Source organism: Harpegnathos saltator, unplaced genomic scaffold (genome assembly GCF_003227715.2).
Source record: "Harpegnathos saltator strain DR-91 unplaced genomic scaffold, Hsal_v8.6 scaffold436, whole genome shotgun sequence".
NCBI classification, from domain to species: Eukaryota; Metazoa; Arthropoda; class Insecta; order Hymenoptera; family Formicidae; genus Harpegnathos; species Harpegnathos saltator.
This window is the reverse complement of record NW_020230246.1, coordinates 8,167-33,290: the sequence shown is the minus strand read 5'-3', so window position 1 is coordinate 33,290 and position 25,124 is coordinate 8,167. Positions and strand designations below refer to the sequence as shown.

Here is a 25,124-nt window from a genome sequence, read left to right as displayed (position 1 = left end):
TCTCTCTTGTATATATTTTGTACAACCTTTTTGTCGTCCCACTTTTGTCGGGCGAAACCTTATATGGCAGATATTTAATATGAAAAAATTACGAAAGAAGAAAAACCGAGAGAAATTACCAACCGCCACTGCTTTCACTATTGGCTATGATATTTTCGCGCTGCGAGACAATTAATCCAAGGATCCCGGCGGGTATGGTCGACAAAAGTGGGACATCCCGCGTTATCTTCTCGTCGTTTCTTCGACAAAGATGCATATAAGCATTACACACGAGTGCGAAACCATATCTCGCTCTTCACACTACTCCCGCCATCGAATTCACTACAAGGACAGTGACATACAAATGTTCTGTGTATAATAATTTGACGCAACAAAGTGACGCGCCTGGGTTATTACGCAACATTTAATCCTATTCTAGGCTAATTTACGACTAATCGAACCACGTTGATTAACGCATGTTTGCAAGTTCCCGGTCATCTGAAATTACACAAAGAGGAGACATTACTTAAGATCATGTGGAAATTGAATTCTCTCCCTACGAATTCGACCGACGAATTCGACTATTTTATACCTCAAAGTTTGCTTTGAACGATCTGTAATTCGCGATAAGATACAAAGTGGAAGTCTATCTGTAATTTTACCAATTAATTTTGATTGCCGCACGAAGAAAAAGTATTGGTCGAGATAATCGGATGATGAACGAACCAAACCCGTTTTGGTTAAAAAAAATAAAATTCTAATTTTTATCAGACTAATTCGATTTTATTAACATTATACAACGGAAATAATAAAATTAATAACAATCCTTTGTGATTCACACGGAGAAAAAAACGGTTGAATCAATGTGATGATGAAAGAATCAAATGAGTTTTGGTCGAAGGCAACTCATAAAGCACGCAAAGTTGAGAAGACGTTGCCGCAACGTTGCAATATTGTTTCAATATTGCAGCAATGTTGCTGCAACTTCTGTGCTGTATGGGAAATAGAATTTCTGGTTCCTAGAAGCGAATCTGCTTCATAAAAATTTGGTTCAGAATTGTTGACTTTTGAAATCGAGACTTTGGTTTACCAGAACCAGAAATTCTATGTTTTTCAAATAAAACATTCGATTCTTAGGGCTGAATGTGATTCATAAGAACCAGGAATTCTGTTTCCTCGTACTAGAATGCGTTCATCAATTCATCGTCGCGTTAAATCAACCAATCTTCCATCTTCATGAGCGATATGAAAGATATTTGGAAACTCGTAAATCTTGCTTTATAGATAGAATTCCACTTTCTAACACAAATTGCAGGTCGTCTAGAGTGAACTGCAGAGCTCTACTCTAAATGGGTCGCTTGCTTCCAGGAATAGAGGCCGGTGAATGCACGGACATAGGGTCAGATTGCGCGGAGCTGATTGACAGGCTGAGAACATGGCTGTGCCATCTACAATCTGTGAAGAGTCGCTGCTGCGCATCCCTGAAGACGATCTGTGCTGATTAATAATATAAAAAAGTAAAAAAAGGCGAAAAATCGGTTCGATCATTTGCTCGTTCGGTGACGTCGCGCTTACTAAACAACGGCCGCGTCACGCCATTCCGGCGAATAGAATGAAACGGAAGAAGCTCGAAGCCGAACCGACGATCGTCGATCCTCTCTGTCTCTCGGGCAGACTCTTCGTCAAAGTTCTCGACGTTCTTGCGGTTCTTACGATCGGGACGAGCGCGACCACATTCGACTCTTCGAGTAGCTACGTATATCTCGCTCTCTCCCTCTCTCCCTCTCTCTCTCTCTCTCTCTCTCTCTCTCTCTCTCTCTCTCTCTCTCTCTCTCTTCTCCCTCCTTTTCTTCTCTTCGTTTCTATTCTCTTCTATTTTTTTCCTTTTCCTCTCGTTGCCTCTATCTGTTTATCTTTTTTTCATATCCGCACTATCCAGATATCATTCATTTATATTGTAGATACAATACCGCCGGAGTTTTGCTGCGGACGTACCGGATAGTGATCTAAGAGCAGAGTGGACTGACTGTCAATCGGTACGATATTCGACCGCGAATATAATTTATTCGATAAGAAGCAGATCTCGCTAAAGATTCGCTTTACCCGAGGCATGGGTGGGTCGTGTGTGCGTTTGACGAGCGCGCGCGCGCGCACTTGCGCGAAAGAAGCCATTCGAAGATCATGGAAATTGTTTAATGCAAGACAATAAATGGGAATACTTAAGATCAAACGTGTTATATGTACCCGTCTACTTATTAATCATCTTTATACATGTATATATGTACTAAAAGAATTTCACAGACTCTCTCTCTCTCTCTCTCTCTCTCTCTCTCTCTCTCTCTCTCTCTCTCTCTCTCTCTCTCTCTCTCTCTCTCTCTCTCTCCCTCTCTCTCTCTCTCTCTCTCTCTCTCTCTCTCTTTCTCTCATTCTCGACCGTGAAATATAGACAAAATGCAACAAACAAGCTGTATCTTTTGCTAAAACAACGTTAACAGCTCTATTAGTTTTCGTAAAATTTCTGAACTAGTGCAATAAATTAGAGCATACGTGTTTCACTCAAATTTATTGCACTATAGATCAGGAGTTCTTCGAAAATGAACAGACCTAATGAGATAATTAAAGGAATTTTACTTAAGTTAAAATCTGTTTCCAGAATAAAAAAGGAAAAGAAATAAAAAATAAGTTCGAACGTGAATGACCTTATGACATTATGCGTCATGTGGCACATGGAAAGTTATATATAATAACATCACATTTTTCTTTTGTCAACTGACGCACGTGCAATTGGCAGGAGTTTGCAATTACGGGATGTTTACATGTACAGGTGCATCGCGAGCTACCGTCGTAGTTCATGATCAATGATTTATTTGACAGCGAGCAGACACAAAAATGTCACTCCAGCGCGATGGTTGTATAATATAATCGACAGAATTCGGAAAAGCATATGGATCACCTTTTAAAAATATTTTTCACATACGAGAGTAATTCGAAAAGTTCTCGGCTTGACAGAAAAACACATGATTTTTGACAACATTCTTTTTTATTTCTCAACATAATCCCCTTTCAACTCGATGCATTCAAACCAACGATATTTTAACTTTCCTATACTTTCAGTATAATATAATTTCTTTAACCCTTCAGAAGAAGCATTCACCTCAGCGATGACCTCCGTATTTGAAATGAATTTCTTTCCAGCGAGTCATTTTTTTCATGTTGGGAACAGGAAAAAGTCACTAGGGGCTAAATCTGGTGAGTACAGTATATTATATATTATCATAAATAACATATAATGATATATAATTTATATATAATGATATATCTTATACATAGCATAGAAGTTTCTAGTTATATTGCAGGAACATTACAACCTTACAAGGTGCAATATAATATTACAGAGACATGCAATTGCAATATTTCGTTAAAATGATTCAACCACATACGATGCAGATATAAACTATTAAATCTAATAAACTAAGAAATAAATATATATTAAAAATAACTCATACATTTTTTATTAAGTCATTTTTATTTACGTCCAAAACAGTAAGTCTTAATACTCATACATTTTTTATTAAGTCATTTTTATTTACGTCCAAAACAGTAAGTCTTAATACTTCAATAATACTTCAATAATACAGTAAGTCAATAATACTTTTTCAATATACAGGATATGTTTTGATTTTTATGAATAAATACTGTAAAGAGATATGTAGGTATAAAAATAAAAAAGTAAAATTAAAAAAATGTAGATTCATAATTTCTTTGAGTATATCATAATATAGATATGTTAGGCTATTTTTCACTAATTTGTAATATAATTATATATTAATGTATAATTGCAGAATAAAAGCTAGCGATTCCACACGTGTCACGCCATATGTGCGCGATATATACATTGAATATTCCAGATTTTAATGAATAAATATTATGGATAGATTAAGGTATCACAAATAAGAACGACTATTGATTAAAAATGACACTTATAGTTACTAGTTTATGTACAGTCATTTTTATCTGTGATGTCTATATATGTGATGTATATACTCGCAATATTTATTCGTTGAATCTAAAGTATCTAGTATATACGGTATATGTGTCTATGGCAATGTGTGGAATTATTATTTTCCATTGTGATATTGATATAATGTTTTATTGCAATTTTTTTTCTGATAACACACACTTTTAATTTTTAATGTTACTACAATAGAACAATATAGTAGACATTTCGCAACTTCCATGAAATATTATAATATTACGATGTAATGTCTATGCAATGTTTTTGCAATATTTCTGTGCTATATAAAATCATTTTATGTAGTTGTACATAATTTTTTTTGTCGGATATCGTCGATAAATCAATATCAAAAGAACAGGGATAAAGGGATATACAGACGACGCCATTCGAACTTTCTTAAAAAAAAAGAACAAATAATATGAACATATTATGCATCTACCATGCTTTTCCATAACCATATTCTTAACTACGTATCGTATGTTGCTAAACGATTTATTAATTAAATGCACTGCCCATGTACACCAGTATATACAATCTCTGATTGCAACTTAACAAGTTAATCAACACTGCAACTTTACCTATTGCTCTTCTATAAATCTTTTTCTTTTATCATCAATCATTTGTAAATTCGATGATAGTAGTTAGACTGGTTTACGTTTAAACATACCGATATATTAATCACTGCATCCTTGCTGATAAATGCACTTTTTTCGCTACATAACAAAGGAACGGAAGATAATCTACAGAGATGTCCTTCAAAGTCAATAAAATACAACAATTGTTTCATTTTCTACTTCAAACCAAGAGGTCATATATTAGATAATATCCAGGATTGGCAAGAAACGTGTTTGAAATGAAAGAAACAGAGCATCATATATTTTTTGTTTAAAATTTTTTTCCTGCCTTAAACATGTTTCAAACATATATGCATACGATTTCTAGTACAATACAAACATTTGACTTTTGATGCGATTTGGAGTACAGTCGATGATTTAATAAGGAAACCTTTTAAATAAACTATAAAATCGCAATATACAAAATATAGACATATATAGACAAAATAGATATTTTATGAAGAGATCAATTTATATCACCAATAATTTTAAGCTCAAATTTATATTAAATACTCCAAAGGGGAGAAAGTCACATATAGAGAAAAAACATAGACAAAATAGATATTTTATGAAATATAAACAAAATAGATATTTTATGAAAAGATCAATTTATATCACCAATAATTTTAAGCCCAAATTTATATTAAACATCCAAAAGGGCAGAAAATCACATGTAGGGAAAAACACATTTAAAATTATCGAATGTTTAAAGCATGTTTAAAATTTGTATTTCAAACAAAAAGTTCCAACTCCGGTGATATCTGAAAAGTTTGTTGAATTATGAGATAGATCGGCAGATCCAAATGATACTAATAGCTCTCGTAAAATTGTATCATAAATCATGTGTTTCGCTAAAAATAAACGATTCATTATCTGCGATCAGTATTAAATAAACAGCTTATATACATATACGGCATCGTTATACAAAACCGCAGACACTCCGTGACAAAGCGCAGCGCTTCTTACGTAACGGGTATATTAACAGTGACATTAAATCGATGAATAAATCATGCGGGTAACGTACCGTTAAATTGCGTTATTAGCGCACACTCAAGCGACTGATGAAAGTGCTGCTGAAAATATAAAAGGTTCACAATCGGATGCGCATTAAACAGACGATTATTAATTGCACTGACGCGAGGAATGCGATCGGCCGTCATACGACGTGATAAAGTACGAGATAAGCATAGCCGTCGTTGATCCTTGACGGAGTGTTTAATTCGCGCGTGTCCGGATACCGCTGCGCCTCCATACCGCCATTTGTCATGCGAGAATTATGAATTTGTATAATTCTTTCGCCATTATGCCGCGGGTGCGCCCGGGTGCGCGCGTTTTGCTGCAAATTATATAATATATGTACAAGTGTTCCGTCGTGTAATCGCGAGCAAATCAAACATTAGCCGGTTAATTTATATCGCGCCGCGAAATAATTCAGCCTCCGTATTCGCACTACGAGCTCTCCCGCGGAACGTTCATCGGTTTTGCGCGGTAATTGTAAATACGCACCGTTCTGCTCGCGCTAAGAAGATCGCAAACTGCGATCTGCATTATACTTCACTTATTACACCGTGAATAAGTCGCAGTAATTGGAAATTATTGCAATACCGTGGAGAGGACAACTGCGTAGTTGCTTCTTCGACCGATAGAAATTGATCCTGTAAGTATATTATCGAGTATACGATGACAGTTTTCTCGAAAAGAAAAATAATTCAATTGGTGTAACTTGAATTTTCTGTCTCCTGAGGAAAATAAGACCAAACGAGAAGTTCGGTTGCAACAGAAAATAGACTTTTGCAGGAAATTGATTAAAAAATATAATATTATATGGTCATGTATATATAATTGTATGAAATTATGCAGATCACATTTAAACTCCACCGACAAACTCACAGGATAGACTTTATACTAAAAACTTAAGTAAAAAGATCTTAATAAATATATATGTCTTCAAACTCTCAGTTTCTGAGATAGGTGCCACAATTTTAGTTTAAAAAATATATTATTTATAAAATCGTATTTTATACAAATAAATAACTAGATATATACTGTTATAAAAATTATTAAAAATTTCTGCTGTATCTGCAGGCTCCTCAAAAATATAGGTATCCTGTCAACGGGAAGTAATATATTTTTTTAATTTTACTGGGGATAAACAATATAACAATGTCACAATAAATGATTCTTCGGTTAATATTCAAAAATTACCAACATTGATGGATTTTGTTATCAAAATGAATGGATCGACTGTCAAAAATTAGTAAAAAATGTATCGCATTAGCATTCTTAACTCATATAACGAAATATATTTTCTTTCAATTATTTTATTTATTATTTTTCAACACGGAATCTGTCTTGTAAGTTCGTCGATAAATTTCAAATACACTCCCTGAATAAGTTTATGCAGGATAACTTTCATTCATTACATATTACAGACTGCCATAAACATAAACTATTATTTTGATTGCATCTGTACAACATACAGCAATTATTCCTTGATGAATTATATATAATTATATATAGCTATAATAAATACACAAAATTCATATATATTCATATATAATTATTTTTCGTTGGGATGTTTTCCAATCAACCGATTATTTTCGATTATTCCTATCGAGTTTTAACACACACAGGACATCCTGATATCATTCTGAACGAGTTTAAAATGTCTGAGCGTATCCATAATAATTTCAGGATATCTTCCCAGCGAACATAATGTAACATGCAATATTCTTGTTAATTGTAATTTCCTACTCAACAATCCAACTGTTATATGACACCTGCGTTATATAATAGTTACATTGTTGAGCAAGAAATTAGAACCAACAGGTATTTTACATGTTGCATTACATTTGCTAGGTTATATTATATGAGTTGATCTTAATATGATTCGAACACTTTTTTCTCAATGCAGTTCGGAATTTAGCCGATGTCCCATAAGAAGTCTTCCCCAGAAAAAAAATATTATCTATACATCCTATGTTTTTATATGACCATATCTATCGATGATCATGTTATATCAATAATGTAATATAATATAATGACAACATATGTATTGATAACGTAATCATATATACACACAATAAATGTGTGCAATTATGTAAACAGCGATAAAAGTCTTCTGCAAATAAAATTGACATAAATGCTTATGTTTGTGGTAGATGTATGTGTGGTAGATCATGATGTTGACGTTTAATGAAGTGAAACTAATTGCTCGGCTCTTTGTTCAACGGTAACGCGCGCCCATTGACAAATAAATTTATAATATATATGTTTTATTATGATTATGATTGATGATGATATTAAAAATTATATATGTAATGATATACTCGTAGAAGCAAAATTCATATATTCACATATATTATTATATATAATTTTACATAATTATATATACCATGGTATAATCATTTTTCCTGAGTTTTGGATAATTTACAACAGTTGTCCTCTTTGATCATTGGTTGCGTCCCGAACTAAATCGAGAAAAAAATGTCCAGACATTATTGAAACCAAGTGTACGCCACGAATATTATTTTTTATCGAAATTAAAAATATTAGTTAGTCAATTTTTACATTGAAATTATTAATATAAAAATTCGCACTAAGATCAATATTCACGACTCTCTTATTAGTCTTTCTTATTTTTTAATTAAAAGTGCCAAAAAATTTCTTTCATTCCGATTAAAATTAAAACCATTTTGTTTATTATATTGCAACATCAAACCAATTTTTTATATATACGAATTAATTTTGTAACTATGATGTTTTATCAAAATATATTTTGTAATGCTTATTTTACGTTAAATTACAGGAAACTTGAGAATCAGACTTCGCGAAGTGTTCACGAATAATGTCTCTCGCATTATTTCTGTTCTGCTTAATCGGCATCTCTTTCATACAATGCGAACAGGTAATTTGAATAACGCTTAATTTATTTATCGATTATTTTGTAGAGAATGGAGGACAAATGCCAATTAAAGGAGATATTTTCATTCCTCGTTTTTTCTAAACCCAATAAACATCAACTAATAGTAGAATTACATCGATATCGTAATTTCCTACTTAGAATAATGTAAATGTAATATAACAAATGTGGTATATAATAATTACATTGTTGAGCGAGAATTGATAATATTGACGTAATATTAATATTGGTTAGTGTTTATTGGGAAATTTCCTATTTCGTCTCCTTCACATTCGATTGGTCGTATTTTCAGTTGCACGACTATATGACGAAGGACGAAGTGATGTCCGTCTTTCACACACCGCATCATCTTGGTAAGTAATATCGGATTTTCGTTTGAAAGCTGACATCTGTTTGATACATGACGCAATGCGTTTCGAATTTTAATACATAAAAAATATATAGACGTGTTCGCTATCGGCATGATATATGTGTGTGATACAACAATTTCTCACGAGTGACCATATGTGACAGCGACATTTTCTCTTTTTATATCCACACGATGCATTAAATCCTATAAACACAAATTGCAAGTAATATTACATCACTGTTATAATTTCTCACTCAACAATGTAAATGTTTTATAGCATGCGTTATGTGCAATAGTTCACCGAGTAGAAAATTATAATATTGATGTAATGTTACTGTTAATTAATGCTTACCAGGAAGTTTGTTTTATACATTTACGTAAAAAAAGAAAAATAATTAATAATAAAAAGAAAAAATATCGCATTACCGAATTTGGCGGTCTATGAGGGTTTCCAAAATAGATTCTGCTAACGAAAATGTTAATATCGTGTTAATTTTGTTATTGTAATTCTGTTATTATAATTCGTAATATCGCAATGCATGGATTTTCAGTCCCCGAATATGAGGTAGTGCCAGTACTGCATCGTTTAACGAATGAAGAAGATCCGAATGAAGGATCCGAGGTTAAACTGAGTGCATTCCGGGAAAATCTCGAGCTGTACTTGCATCCCACGGAAGGTATTCTCGCCAGTAGAAATACTCCCGTATGGACCGTGAAGTCTGATCCGCGATCACCCGAAGGAATGAAGTACAATAAAGTACCTGGGGTAGGTTCGATTTGCGATAAAATGGAAAAATAATGTCGAGCCAAATTAAAGGAAAAATTAACTGCGGTATTATAAAACGTAATACAACACATACAATAATATTTATTTAAATTATCCAATCCACACATTTTTAACTTTTATCTGCGGGACCATTTGACGTACTAATACGTAAGGCTAATATTTCATTTGTCGTACGACAAGTATTGTTGGATGCGTAGATTGGCTATCAGATAAAATATTTCTAAGATTTCTAACATTTTGCCTACTGCAAACAAGTGACGCGTTACCTCCCAACTCTGCCTATATCTTTGTAAATAATACGAAAAGTTGATTCTCTATCTTTTGTCGCAGGCTATGGACTCTGTAGGAGTACCGTACCAAGACGTACAAGGAGCAACCGCCGTTTTACTATCTCCCTCTCCTAACGGACGAATACACGTGGTAAGTGGCGAATAATTGAAAATGCCCGATGTGGCTTTCGTGCTGGTGCTATGCCTTTCGCGGATTTCTCCTCGATGTTTCGAGAACATTTTGGTTCATTTGCTCAGGAGAAGCAATTCTTTAAGTAACTCATGAAACTTCGGAAAAGAGCACAAAAAATAATTATATATGATTATACAGAGTGTCCGGGATTTTTTGGAAACGAAAAATTGTGAATTGTTAATCAAATCAAACTGACAGTAAAAGTCAAGTACCATTTCGCAAAAATCGCAATAACTATTAAATTATTAATGACTGAAAATTACCACATCTATATATATAATAGAAGCTCTTTTAATTGATAACTTTAATTGATAATTTTTTAATTGATAACTTGAAAAGTTGCGTATTTATTTGCAAAATAATAGGGGGCTTTTTTGTCCAGAATAATCTAATTTACAATTATATGACGGCTATTGTGTCTAGCAATAGATATAAGATTCAGAGTTCAAAGTTCAATATACTTATATTTATCGTTAGACACAATAGCCATCATATACTAGTAATTGTAGATTAAGTCATTCTGAACAAAAAAGTCCTTCACCATTTTGCAAATAAGTATGCAAATTCTCAAATTATCAATTAAAAAGCTAAATGTGGTCATTTTCAATCATTAATAATTGTTGAGACTTTTGCAAAATGAAACTTGACTTTTCTTCACCGTTTGATCTGCTTAATTTTCATAATTTTTCATTTCCAAAAGATCCTAAATACCCTGTTTATAAATTTTGTCTCTATATGGCCATGTATAAATATACGTAATTATATAGGGTGTCCCATTTTAAAGGACCCACTCAAATATCTCAGAAACACTGCGTTAAATCGAAAAATGTTTCAGACAAAAGTTATTTGGCTTGAAGGGAGACATAAGATAGTGGTAGCATTTTGCTTATAGATGGCGCCACTTTCGAGATATTCACTGATCATCAAGTTCCTTAAATGGAAATTCAATTTTTTATTATATCATCTTTTTTTACCAATTAATTTGAACAACTTTTGTCTGAAACATTTTTTTATTTGCTTAATATTTTTTTAGATACTTAAGGAAAATTTGGTAACTCTTTTAACATTTACTTCACGATATCTCGCTAACTATTAGTCAAAAGAAAAAATAGTATTAGATTTTTTTACTTTATTTACTATCAAGAATATATTATTATAATAGTGCCCTAACTTTTGTTAACTTATCGACCTTTGGAAATCTCAAAATTATTAAATTAACAAAAGTTAGGGCACTATTATAGTAATATATTCTTGATAGTAAATAAAGTAAAAAAGTCTAATTCTACTATTTTTTCTTTCAACGAATAGTTAGCGAGATATCGTAAGTTAAATGTTGAAAAAGTTACCAAATTTTCTTTAAATATCTCAAAAAATATTAAGCAAATAAAAATGTTTCAGACAAAAGTTGTTCAAATTAATTTGTAGAAAAAGATGATATAATAAAAAATTTGGATTTCCATTTAAGAAAATGGATGATCAGTGAATATCTCGAAAGTGGCGCTATCTATAAGCAAAATGCTATCGCTGTCTTATGTCCTCCTTCAAGCCAAACAACGTTTGTCTGAAACATTTTTCGATTTAACGCACTGTTTCTGAGATATTTGTGGGTATGAGTGGGTCCTTTAAAATGGGACACCTTGTATGTCTTCATATTGAAAAATACAGTCATCGTTAGACAAATACAGTTAAAGTAAGTGCTTTGTTTATAATAACCTGTTATGTAGTATATTTATTATAATTGTTATATAATATAAGCGAACAAAACAGTGGATTTTTTTCATCAATTAACAATTTTTTTTTGCCAGTGTGACATGTATAATTTTTTATTATTTTTTTTGATTCATTATAATTTTATATGATCATATACATGATCATTTAGAGACAAATTTCATATATAATAATAAAATATATAATTTATATATAATTATATATATGCTATTATATAATTATATATAATCTATCGAGCACTTTTTCACACCATGAAAACTTCGAATATTAAAAACTTTGTGAACTTTGATCTTGAAGTAACCGTAAAAAACATGCTAAATAATAACTGTTAATAAACAATAATTTTTATAAAAGTATATAAATGGTAATTTCTACTTTTCTCCACATACATATTTGCGCATTCATACGTATACAGAAACAGATCATGTATCTGACGTGAGTCTTCATATTCAAATATTTCGTGTTGAGTTTTGCGAATTGAAAATGACGACTGTATGTTTCAGGACGGAGTGCTTAATAATACTTACGTTATAAAATCCTTGCCGGCAAGAGTTCTGGAAAAGGTTGCATATGGCGGTCGTAAACTCCTCGAGCCACATCACACGAAAAACGTAACAAACGACGACGATTTCGCTTACACGCATCACCACATCGTGTACAAAATACCACCGATGAAGGGAAATCAATACAAAGACTTCAGTAAGTCAAACACAAATGCCTACATAAATATATGTTAGAGAAAACTTTGAAATCTGTTCATAACTATATAAATTTATTGTTTACCGCGCAAACTTACCCACCATGAAGTACGATGAAGTAACATGTAACAGTGTAACCCAGTAATATCATCAAGTAATATGCAATAACCCAATAAATTAAGAACATTCGATCAACACCTTAAAATGTTGATTTCATGTGTTGATTCATCTTTTGAATGTTCTGATATTTAATATTTTAAAAATATTTCTCTCTCAGATTACCGAATAATATGATTTTTCCGAATATTATTAAGATAATTTAAAAATATCGAGATATTAGAAATTATTTCTAATATTCCTATAACATCGTTTGTGCTGATTTTTCAGAAATACCGGAATCTCTGCGCGGCAGAGCGAAACGTGCTGCACCGGAAGTTATTTATCCTAAGATCCTGATAATAATAGATTCTAGGGAGTATAGGTAAGTAGAAAAATGTCCTTTAACAATTCGGTAAACAACAACTACTAATAACATTACATCGATATTATAATTTCCCATTCAGCAATGTAAATGTAATAGAATACGTGTTACACATAACAATTATATATTGTCGAGTGAGAAATTATAGTATTAATATAATGTTACTATTAGTTAGTGTTTATTGAAAATGATAAAATTTAATAACGTATCAGATTCAATGTAATTATTTTAGAATTGTTAGAGATATATATTTTGCCGAGTCAGCGTGCGAGATTCCATTTGAAAATTAATTTATCATATTATTATATGTTATTATCTATTTTTAAAATGTACCAAAAACATCTTCTGATAATGAGTTTAATCAATCTTATCAGAACAATGAACTATAAATTGTAAGAAAAATTTATTTATTTATTTATACAAAATAAATTTCTTAATTATAGAATTCTCGGCGAGCGTATCGATCTAGCCATAAATTATCTCCTCGCATTTTGGAACGGAGTCGATTTGAGATATCGTTTATTAACGAATCCCAGAATGCTGTTCAACATCGCGGGAATAATTATAGCCCTGGTATGTTTATTTTTTCATTCAGCATATTTTCTGACTCCGTCGTATGTATAAATTTATTTTTCTATTTCACACACGCACATCAAATTAAACATCATTCGGATAAGAAAAATCTCTTCTTACCCGGAAAGAAAACCTCAGTTCGTGTAACTGAATGAAAGACTCGGAAACTCGGTGACGAGGAATATCTCTCTGTTATGGCGACCAAAAAAATATTCATCTAACCAGTCATATGTTAAAACTCAGTTGAGACAATCGAATTGAAAAAATCTTTTTATTCCTACAACTTAGTTTTCATTTGGCTTCCAAGCAACAGAAAATTCTGCAGTTGTGTTAACGGAATCGTATCTTTCGGCGTGCTTGATCATTTTATTTATTATTAATATATTATTATTACTATATTAGTTTATTTATTATAGTTTATATATTATTATTAATATATTAATATATTATAATTATATTAGTATATAAATAGATAAAAATCAAACATGACATATTGCTTTCGACACTCCAGGATGACAACGCACTTTCGTGTTTGGAGGACAGTCGCGTCGATAGTACGATGGTGGATGCAGATCGCTCTTTGCGTTGCATGGGGAGGTATTTGTATCGTGAGGAGAGGTTGCCGAGCTATTTTTATGACATGGCAATCGTCTTGACGCAGTAAGCGTTTGTTATTCTTCATATGTTGTTTGTTAATGCGCATAATAATATACACTTGACACAATTGTAATTTACGTATAATTTCAGGTTGGACATGTGCAATATGTGGGGCGAGACTTACTGCGATCCGGGTACTTTGGGTAAGTCTGCTGACGCATACTGTTGCATTCGGCATATATTCTCCATCAAAAAGAATTATATTGAATAAGAATATATAATATATAAAATCATGTATAATTATATATCAATCATATATTTAACGGTACATGATCGATATATGAATTTTGTCTCTATACATATAGTTATGTGTATAATTACATAAATTTATACAGGATGTCCGGGATCTTTTGGAAACGAAAAATTGTGAAGATTAATCAGATCAAACTGAGAAGAAAAGTCAAGTACCATTTTGCAAAAGTCGCAATAATTATTAAGTTATTAATGATTGAAAATGACCACATCTAGAGGCTCTTTTAATTGATAACTTAAAGATTTGCGTACTCATTTGCAAAATGGTAAAGGACTTTTTTGTTCAGAATGACCTAATCTATAATTATATAACGGCTATTGTGCTTAGCGACAGATTCAAGATTTAGGATTCAATGTTTAATATACTCACACGTATCTACTACTAGACACAATAGCCGTCATATAATCATAAATTAGGTTACTATAGATGTGGTCATTTTCCATGAATAATAACTATTGCGATTTTTGCAAGATAATACTCGATTTTTCTTCTCAGTTTGATCTGATTAATCTTCATAATTTTTCGTTTTCAAAAGATTCCGGATACTCTGTATATGTCTATATTGAAAAAAGACGCTGTTAAAGCTCTTGGTCCTTCGTTCCTTCGCCGCAAAACTTTTGATGCTGTCAAAAGGGAGAAAACGCCTGTCCAAAATTCTTGCGTGTCATTGTTAAATGTAAAGATATTTACATGAAATAATATTGCAGGTCGTTAGAACATACTTGTGAAATACTTCGAACACTATGCTTCTCTCTTGAAAGGCAATCAACAACCGTAAAATGACCGTAATATAAGGTACGAAATGACTGCACAATTAGGCCACATATTACAGCCATTTTACGGTTGTTGATTGATTCATTTCTCTCATCTCTGATATTCAATATGGCCGTGACGAGAATCTAGAAGCCTTAAATGAAGAAAAAAGAGATTATTTCGTTTCTTTTTTTAATTGGACATGTGCATTACGGTCTGCCATAAGCAATTACTTTAATTGTATTGTATGAAAGCATTGTTTTCAGTATAAACATATATAATTACATATGTTTATATATAGCCATATAGAGGCCAAATTCATGTATAATCATATATAATTATTTTTTGTGGGATTTTACATATACCGACGAGCGTATCTGTTGTTATATAGAAGGGTACTTTTTAATGAAGAAATGAAACAATTCGCGATGGTAAATTCATTGTCCAGGTTATGCGTTCGTCGCTGGCGCGTGCGATAGAAATGAAACGAGACAATTGTCCGAGGCGGTGGGGATCGTAGAGGATAACGGTGGCTTCAGTGGTATCATCCCCACGGCTCACGAGATTGGTCACTTGTAAGTTGACAAATCTGAAGAAAGACAAGAAATGATGGGATACTTGTGGAACATACTGTGTCGTTGACGTGTCACAAGCAAAATATTAATCTGTTGTATGAAAAATGAATTCACAATACCGTAAGAATTAGAGCTATAAATTATATTTGAAGCTTCGGTTTTTCAAAGCTCTCCCTGACTTCTGTAGTTTCGAGACATAATATATTCAAATAACGACCTTTCGAAGTGTGTACTAAAGGAATCTAATAAGAGAAAGGATGCATATTTGAGTATTCGGACGTTTAAATATTCAGAATTTCGGAAACTTCAAAGTACAATTGAATAAACGTACGTATACTTAAAGAACAAAATTAGTTCTATGGTAAAAATTAGTTCTTTATAGATGTATTTTCTGATGCATCTCGTAATCTTTTTCTTCTTTCTCTCATCCAATGTCAAAATGTGTATGAACTTTATTTTAAGCACAGACAATACGACTTAATGTCATAATTACAAAGAACAAGGCCTTAAAGGCCTCAATATTTCGAATTCTATTTGAAAACATTATATTCGAAAAAAATAACTTCTCAAAGGGTAAATATGCCTTCATTGCAGTATTTGGAATTTCGAAAACTCGTACAACTGAACAAATACAAAATTAATTTTATTAAAAGCTTCGATCGAATATATTTCGAGTGTTTGAAGTTAAATTATTCGAAGCTTCGAATATATCAAGTAGTCTTATACAGCACAGAAAGTTGTAGCAACATTGCTCCAATATATTTCGAATTTTCGAAGTTGAATAATTCGAAACTTCGAATATATCAAGTAGTCCAATACAGCATAGAAAGTTGTAGCAATATTGCTCTGATATATTTCGAATTTTCGAAGTTGAGTTATTCGAAGCTTCGAATATATCAACAAGTAGTGTCATATAGTACAGAAAGTTGTAGCAACATTGCTGCAATGTTGCAACAATATTGCTGCAACTTTTGTGCTATATAGGGTATTGCTTTCAGTAAGAATCGCTCAATGACAATAAAGAATTTTAGATTCTAGAAGATAAAAGAATATACCTGATCGTAGGATAGGAGCGCGTCATGACGGTAACCTGAAAGACGCCGGAGATTGCGCGCCGCACGAGGGCTTCATTATGACCGACGGACTGATGTTGCATGAAAACGGATTCGAATGGTCCACGTGTAGTATAGACGCCTTCTACAGGTTTATCAAGTACGTGTCGTACCATCTGCAATGAATTCGTTTCTGTTTGGTGCAAATTGAAGTATGAAGTTCATTTTATACGATCTTACATATAAATATAGACTTCCGTCTCAGAGAGAATGCGACGGATAGTGTTTAACGTGAATGTTTCTTTTAAGATGAATAAAGAATGATAAAAATACACTTTATTAAATTTGATTAATCTCGGATTTTTTGTGGACAAAAGCGAGACTCAAGTAATATAATGGAGGATTGTTTTCAGCGAGGACAGAGCGAAATGTCTTTACACCGAGCCTGTGTCAGGCGAACAAGTGGCACGTGTTTTGCCCGGGAAATTGATGTCTTTAGATGAGCAATGTAATATGGTTACTGGAACATCGGCGTGTAATGTATGTTTTATCGAATTTTTATAATGTTTGACTGATTAGATATGAGCGAAAAGACGCGTTTCAATTGGAATCATACGTTGTGACTTCAAAAGAAAACAGAACAGAAGAAGTTTGTAACATTTCTTTTCCTTACAGAGAGACGATTCGGTCTGTACTCGTCTGGAATGCAAGCATGCTGACCACCCAAATTTTTGCAGGGCAGCGGCTCCGGCAGCGGAAGGCTCTCCTTGCGGAGAAGACTTAGTAAGTTCCAACTTCTTCTACTATATAATGTTTACCTATGCATATGTGTGTGTGTGTAATATTTATATTGTGTATATATTATATATGTATAAACTAAATGATTACTTATTGTTCGAAATTTCGTTAGATTTGTTTAAATGGCAAATGCGTGATGGAAGGAATACTGACTAAAAACCAAGGAAAGAAAGAAATGGAAGAAAAAGAATTAACGGAAGAAGAACGCAAACATCTCCCGGTTCTCAAGAAGCAAGAAATCAAATTAGCTCCGTGGATAGTAGGCAAGCTCAAACAAAGTAAGTATCAGGTTGACTAAAATTATATCTGAAAAAAGTAAAGAATTAGAAACAGAATTGAAAACATTTAGAACTATGTACATACATAGAAATTTATTTAAATTAATTACGCTTTTGACTCAAACAAGACTGCGCGTAATTTCTATGCGCAATATTAATTAATTCTTAACATATAAATGAAATTTAAAAAAAAGTGAAAGTAGATTAATTGTTGATGAGATAAATAATATCTCGATCTTGTTACAGAACTTCAAGATGTAAGGAACAAAATATTTCGTAAGAAGAAATTTCTTAAATTTTAAAAACCAATAACTAAATTCTGCATTACTACAGGAACGATGTAAATGTGTAAATAAGAGATAAAGTGATTTCGGTACACACTATTTTGTCCAAAATATGCTATATTTTATTCTACCTGTATAAAATTTTATCATTTTTGTTTATCTATCTAGTATCTTACATATGCAAATACGAAAAATTTTGTGTGCATGTGTAATTTACATAATAATACTAAATTATTGTAAATCTCATTATATAAAGTTAAAGGAATCATATTCTTCATATTCTTTTCACTTAAATGTACATGAAAAATTGTACATAAAAAATTGTATATGAAAAATAGTACATAAAAAATTGTACATGAAAAAATATTAGAGAAAAGATGATGGTTCTAATTTATGGACATTGATTGGTTTACTTATTAGTAGTCTACAACTGTACATTTATAAAAAATAAAAAAACAATTATGAACACAAAATAAATCCTATCTTATCTCCTAAATAAGTCGATAACTTCAGGATGACATCACGGAACATATATTATTTAGTAATTTGAAACAGTTCTATTTAATTCAATGTAAGTGTTTTAGCATATACCGTTTCTATCAGATATATATATATGTATATTTATTATATATATATATATATATATTTATTTATGTTGTTGCCTACTATGGAACAGTTTCTTAACATTTTCAGATGTATGTATACGAAAATATACATATATATATCTGCAAATATTAAAAAGTAATACGTGTCACGACAATCATAAACAAAAATAAATATATAACACGTGTAAGTCAGTGAAAATAAGAAATCTTTCCAAGGCGATCACAAGGAGAAAACTTATATCATTAATTTATCATACAATGTGCTATACTTTGAAGTAGGCTGAAGGTAAGATGATTTGATTAATCATCAAATCGGGAAAAAAACTTACTATGCAGTTGTTAAATTTAGGCCTATTTCTTCACATAAGTCATCCTTACTAGGATAATTTTCTAAAATGCCATCTGTTATATATCAGTACATATCTTTTTCCTTTTTTGATATTTCCTTCCTTCCATTTATGAAAATGTTATTTAATGCATTTTGTTAATGCAGTTGGTATTAATATATTTAGCTTATAATATAATGATATGTAAAATAGTTGAGCTTAGCATAGTGTGTATTCATAAAGTGCACGCTTAGTATGCTGTGAGAACATATAAACAGTTGGATCGACAACATCGGCAGTCTTTCACCTCTAAAGAAATATTGAATCTATTGAATAAATTAGATGTTAGTGCGAGAATAAATTGCATTGATATAATTATTGATCAAATCGTAATCATTGAATCAATTAATAATTCATCATGCAGCAACTACATTTCAGTTCGTTCAGTCGACTAAACATTTACTTGAACGAATTTTTTTCGTTTAAGCAAAGTTTCATCAACTCGATAAGTTTCTTTTCTCAGTATAGTAGTATATGTAACTGTCGAAACGATACAATACCGCTACATTGCTAAAATTATTAATATTCATTGCGGAATGTGCGGAATAATGTAAACGATTTATATATAAATACAAACGAAAATACTAATCACCTATATAATTCACTTAACAATTATTGCTTTATCACAGTATTCTTAGGCGTGAGACATAATTTCTAAATTTTTTGCAATAAAATTTCACTCGAAAAGTAAAGTGACAGCCGTGTCACTTAAATTCGAATTATTTTTCGCTCTTACAGAGTAAATTTTCCACTCTGAATCGTTGTAGTGAATATTATCACTCGGAATTGAAGAGTGAATCTAATCAGAGAAACATATTTATTCCAATCGATTGAAACATATTAGTTCATATCAGAGGCAAAATTTAATTTTGAGTGAAACATTCACTCTTGGTTTTGAGTGGCGGTATTACATATATTTTTACTCTCGACTCAAGACGGAAATAAAATTCCGTCTATCTGCATTCCATAAATGTAGCTGATAAGATATTTTCTTGTGTTTTAAACATATTTCAAATAATAAATTTAACTCTGGCTTGTTATCAAGCTTTTATTAGACCTATAACTAAATTCAAAGTTAAAAAAATAGAAATAAGATAGGATGGAATTTTATTTCCGTTAAATCATAGGTTTCGTCAATATTGCCAGTTTAGTTATAGGTTTAATAAAACTTAATAACAAGCTACGCCAAAGTTGGATTTACTATTTGAAGTGTATGTAAAATACAGGAAAATATATTATCAGCTACATTTGTAGAGCGCAAATCATGAATAAACATGATGTAGAGGAATATATGTTATATTCCTCACGCGTAATTACTCACGAATGTTTCGTGCAATATTTTTATTCTGCCTAATCGGCATTACTTTCATACAATGCGAACAGGTCATTTCAATAAAGCTTAATTTGTTCATCGATTAATTCGACTAGAAAACGAAGAATACGGACATACGCCGGCGATTAAAGAAAATATTTTCATTATTTGATATTTCTAAACTTAATAAGCACCAACTAACATTAGCATCAATATTATAATTTCCCATTCAGAACAATGTAAGTATATTATAACATACGTGGTATATAACAATTACATTATTGAGCAAGAAATGATAACATTAACGTAATGTTATTGATCTATATTCACTGACCAGATATAAGCGAGAAGAGGTTCTTTAATTGGAATTATACGTTGTGACTGGTTATCAAAAGAAAAAAAAGATGTAGAGACGTTTGTACAGGGTTGGAAAGTTACTTTTTAAAAGTAACTCGTTACCGTTACCATTACTTTCGGTAAAAAGTAACTCGTTACCGTTACTCATTACTGATCTTAAAAAATAACGCGTTACCGTTACTTGAAAGTAACGATATTTTATTTCGTTACTTTTCGTTACTTTTTTTTGTTGTAAATTCAGGATTATAAGAAAGGTGCTAAGACAAGATATAAATCGGACATAAGACGATTAGAAATATATATATATATATTTAAATATTTTTATTATTTTATGTTATTAAGTATTGTACTTAATGAAAAGTTTTTTAATTAGTGGATATGAATTTAATATTTGGATATTAGTGCCTGTTGACTTTAAAAATCTTTGCCATTCATCATAGGCAGATTTCTCATTTGATGTTTGCTATTTAAAATTAAAAAAGTCATCGTTATTATTGTGCTTATCAGACATCAAAAAATTTTTAATTGAAGGAATTCCTTATAAATCTTCTAAATACGTTTGCGCAAGTTTTCACTTATCTTCAGCTAACCAACTCAATTTGGGATGCAAACAGCTAGCAATTATCAATTCTTCTTTTTCGAGTGTAGTATAAAACCTAAAGTTAAATCAATAAAATTAAATATGAACATATTGATTTTTCTTTTTGACTAGATGAATGTTGTTTGATGAACATATGTATTAACCAAATTACACCAACTTACCTTTCTTTTAAACTTTATTTATAGCTTATTTTTTTTTATTTATAGCTTATTTATAACTTATTATATAGCTACGGCCAATGGATGACAATATGTGAGTCCATCTTTATTGGTTCTCATTAAATTCAGCATAAAACAAAAATGCATAGAAATTATTATAAATACAATTAAGTTTAATTTTATAAAAATTAAAAAGTAATGATTAAAGTAACGGACGTTTTGTTACTCGTTACAAAAAAAATATATCGCCGTTACTTTTTCGTTACTGACACCAAAAAGTAACGGCGTTACCTAATCGTTACTCAAAAAAGTAACGATATCAGTAACGGCGTTACAAGTAACGCGTTACTTCCCAACCCTGCGTTTGTAACATTTATTTTTCTTATAAGAAGATAAAACGCACTGCAATTCAATATTGCAATGCCTACCTAATTTCGAATATTTATGTAAGAGTCTAGTTATCGCATTACTTGGCCTCACTTCTTGCGGAGATATAGTAAGTTCTTCCACTATGTAATATTTACTTGGGTGTGTGTGTGTGTGTGTGCATTTATACTGCGTATAAACTAAATGATGAAATCTATTATTCGAAATTTCTTTAGGTTTGTTCAAACGGCAAATACATGTTGTATGTACAGCCTATAAAAAAGTAACGGAAGAATAATATCTCCCGGCATTCAAGAAACAACGTATTGAAACAAGTCCATGATGGATAAATTCAAACAGAACAAAGATATGGAGTAGATTAAAATTATATCTGAAAAAATAAAGAATTAGAAACAGAATTAGGAACATTTAGAACCATATATATAGAAATTTATTTGAATTGATTACACTTTGGTTCAAACAAGATTACGTAATTTCTTTATTAATTAATAATGTTAATTAATTCTTAACATATTAATGAAATTCTTAAAAGAAATGAAAATATGAATTGTCTACGAGATAAATAATATCACAATCTATATGTTACAGTAATTCAGAAGATAGTGGAACTACTACGAAGACTTCATGAAGGCTGATAAATTCTACATTACAAGTAGAAACATATAAACAAGAGATAATGTAATTCCAATACATATTATTTTTGTTTATCTACTTAATATCTTACATATGCAAATATAGAAAATTATATGCACACATATAATTTACATAATAATATTAAAATATTGTGAATATTGTAAATTTCATAATATACATAAAATTAAAGGAATCATCATATTCTTTTCACTTAATTGTACATGGAGATTATTGGAAAAAATATAATAGTTCTAACTTATAAATATTAATTGGTTTACTTATCAGTAGCCTACATATGCACATTTATAATAAATAAAAAAAAGCTGTGTAAGCACATAAAGTGAACTGTGTAATATATAAACAAATAAAATAAATGCTGTCTTATTTCAGAATGACATCATAGAATACGTATTATTTAGTAACTTGAAACAGATCTATTTAATCCAAGTATATAAGTATCCAATTTAACCCAATTTAATCCAAGTACTTTAGCATATAACATTTCTGTCAAAGAAACAATTTGAATGACTTTTTTATACGTAGCAACTTTAAAAGCATAAATAAATATATGTGTAAATAAACCTAAATACCAATGTCACAACAATCATAAACGAAAATAAATGTATATGTGAGTTAGCAAAAATAAGAAACCCTTTTAAGGCAATCACCAGGATAAGATTTAACCTATATTATTAATTTACCATACAATGTGACATTGCTGAATATATCTCAGGTAGACTAAAGGCACAGTGATTTAAACAATACAGAAAGAAAAAGAATTTACTATACAGTTGTTAAATTTAGACCTATTTCTTCAGATAAGTCATTCTTGCTACCAGGATAATTTTCTAAAATACAGTCTATTATATCAGTGCATATTCTTTTCCTTTTTAGATATTCGCGTGAATTTTCATCCAGTTCCTTTTGTGCCTTTCTTTTAGATTCATGCAAATCCACAGAGCTAGTTGTTTCCATCAGTGTATCTAATTTATATGTTAACTGCTTTATGCTTTGTTGTAAAGTAATTTTTTTCTTTTGTGCATCCTCCAGTATTAAACTCGCCTTTAAGGAGGATAATAGAACTTCCTTGTTCTTAATTTCTTTCGTGACCTCTTGATATTTGCTCTCAATTTCCTTAGCGTGAGATTGTAATTCTTTGTCAATCGTCATTAATTCATCTGCATCATATGTTAAATCTTGGACAGCACAATATATTTTCTGCTTACCATAAACCTGACATATATCAGAACAATAAATTAATATTCCAATGTTATATTTTTGTATATACTGAAAAATATTTATCATACTTTCTCAAACAATTTCTTATTAGCCACCAGTTCATCCATAGCCTTTTGAACTTCGGTCTTGCTGTATTCATTATGTAAATTTGTAACTACATCATTCACACTGAAAGGTCTGTTTTGTATCTTCATGTAATCATATATAGTATGTGCAGCCATTATTGCATTTCTTCATTCAATAAAGTATTTGAAATAATAAAATAATTAAGATATAACACACATATATTTATAAGTATCTATACAAGTACATAAAGTAAATATATATATTTCAAACACTATTTGAGAATGATTTCTAACCTGCTTTTATTCTCAATATAAGTTCGATCTCAACTGAAATTGATCATAGATGTTTAAATATGCAAAACGTATTTTCCCTGCAATAATAGTTATTACTACATTAATATTCTACTCGTCATCATTATCATTTAACGGTGTAACAATTTATACGTTGGTCACAGGCTATATCAATTCGCTTCTCACTAGTACCTTGTTACAAGTAGTTGTTGGACAACTAAAGCCAGCGGCACACGGTGCTTGTTTTCGTGCTGGATTGCTTGCTGGATGAAAATATTGCGTTGTGATTGGTACATTTCCGAAGATGGATGGAAATGAACCAATCAGAACGCAGTATTTTCATCCAGCAAGCAATCCAGCACAAAAACAAGCACCGTGTGCCGCTGGCTTAAATTGGGTGCCGTTCCTATGCATCCTCCCTCTCATTTTTAACGTGTGGTTCATATCCTTGAAATTAGTAATATTCAACAAATCTGGATAAATGCAAAAGTAGATTTTCAGGGTCTTATCAGGGTAGGCTACGAATTGAGTTTTAAGCAGAATAATTAGATGTAATAAATATACAATGCTTTGCCACCAAACATGCTCTTTTGAGTTGACTCAAAAATAATTGATTCTCTGACGATTGAAGAATCGAATATCGATTTATCGACCACTCTTAAGCTAAGACTCCATGCATGCGGTGAGCTCCGGCAAACGGCTGCGGTGACCAATCAGAAGACAGACGCATGCCGGAGCTTGCCGCAACCGGACTTGCGCCTCCTTCCTGATTGGTCATCGCAGCATTTGCCGCAGCTCACCGCATGCATGGAGTCTTAGCTTTATCCAGACA

At 31.4% G+C, this 25,124-nt stretch overlaps 3 protein-coding genes across 11 annotated transcripts in view; 2 read left to right on the top strand and 1 right to left on the bottom strand.

Moving 5' to 3' along the window:
* sona (sol narae metalloprotease) overlaps nucleotides 1-2,231 on the top strand; it is a 116,945-nt gene extending 114,714 nt beyond the window's left edge. For 7 of the 9 annotated variants that reach the window (XM_025301653.1, XM_025301652.1, XM_025301648.1 and 4 more), the window contains one exon: nucleotides 1,348-2,230. In XM_025301653.1, coding sequence (XP_025157438.1) covers nucleotides 1,348-1,484 — 137 coding nt within the window. In that variant the 3' untranslated portion in view covers nucleotides 1,485-2,230. Of the gene's footprint in view, nucleotides 1-1,347 lie in introns of all 9 variants that reach the window. The other 2 variants (XM_025301656.1, XM_025301655.1) reach the window with 2 other exon arrangements.
* Nucleotides 2,232-6,036: 3,805 nt separating this feature from the next.
* Nucleotides 6,037-18,731, top strand: LOC105191230 (venom metalloproteinase 3). The gene is made up of 16 exons (XM_025301657.1): nucleotides 6,037-6,265; nucleotides 8,417-8,515; nucleotides 8,823-8,883; nucleotides 9,431-9,645; nucleotides 9,997-10,086; nucleotides 12,360-12,555; nucleotides 12,942-13,035; nucleotides 13,479-13,608; nucleotides 14,120-14,268; nucleotides 14,356-14,408; nucleotides 15,720-15,846; nucleotides 16,912-17,058; nucleotides 17,312-17,438; nucleotides 17,574-17,681; nucleotides 17,809-17,974; nucleotides 18,221-18,731. The coding sequence occupies exons 2-16, from the start codon at nucleotides 8,456-8,458 to the stop codon at nucleotides 18,274-18,276; spliced, it is 1,779 nt and encodes a 592-aa protein (XP_025157442.1). The 5' UTR covers nucleotides 6,037-6,265; nucleotides 8,417-8,455; the 3' UTR covers nucleotides 18,277-18,731.
* Nucleotides 18,732-22,891: 4,160 nt separating this feature from the next.
* Nucleotides 22,892-24,510, bottom strand: LOC105191231 (homologous-pairing protein 2 homolog). Its single transcript, XM_011154486.3, has 3 exons — nucleotides 24,296-24,510; nucleotides 24,005-24,167; nucleotides 22,892-23,930 (listed from the first exon to the last, which is right to left on the bottom strand). Exons 2-3 carry the CDS (start codon nucleotides 24,155-24,157, stop codon nucleotides 23,481-23,483), a joined length of 603 nt encoding a protein of 200 aa, XP_011152788.1. The 5' UTR covers nucleotides 24,158-24,167; nucleotides 24,296-24,510; the 3' UTR covers nucleotides 22,892-23,480.
* Between the last annotated feature and the right edge of the window lie 614 nt (nucleotides 24,511-25,124).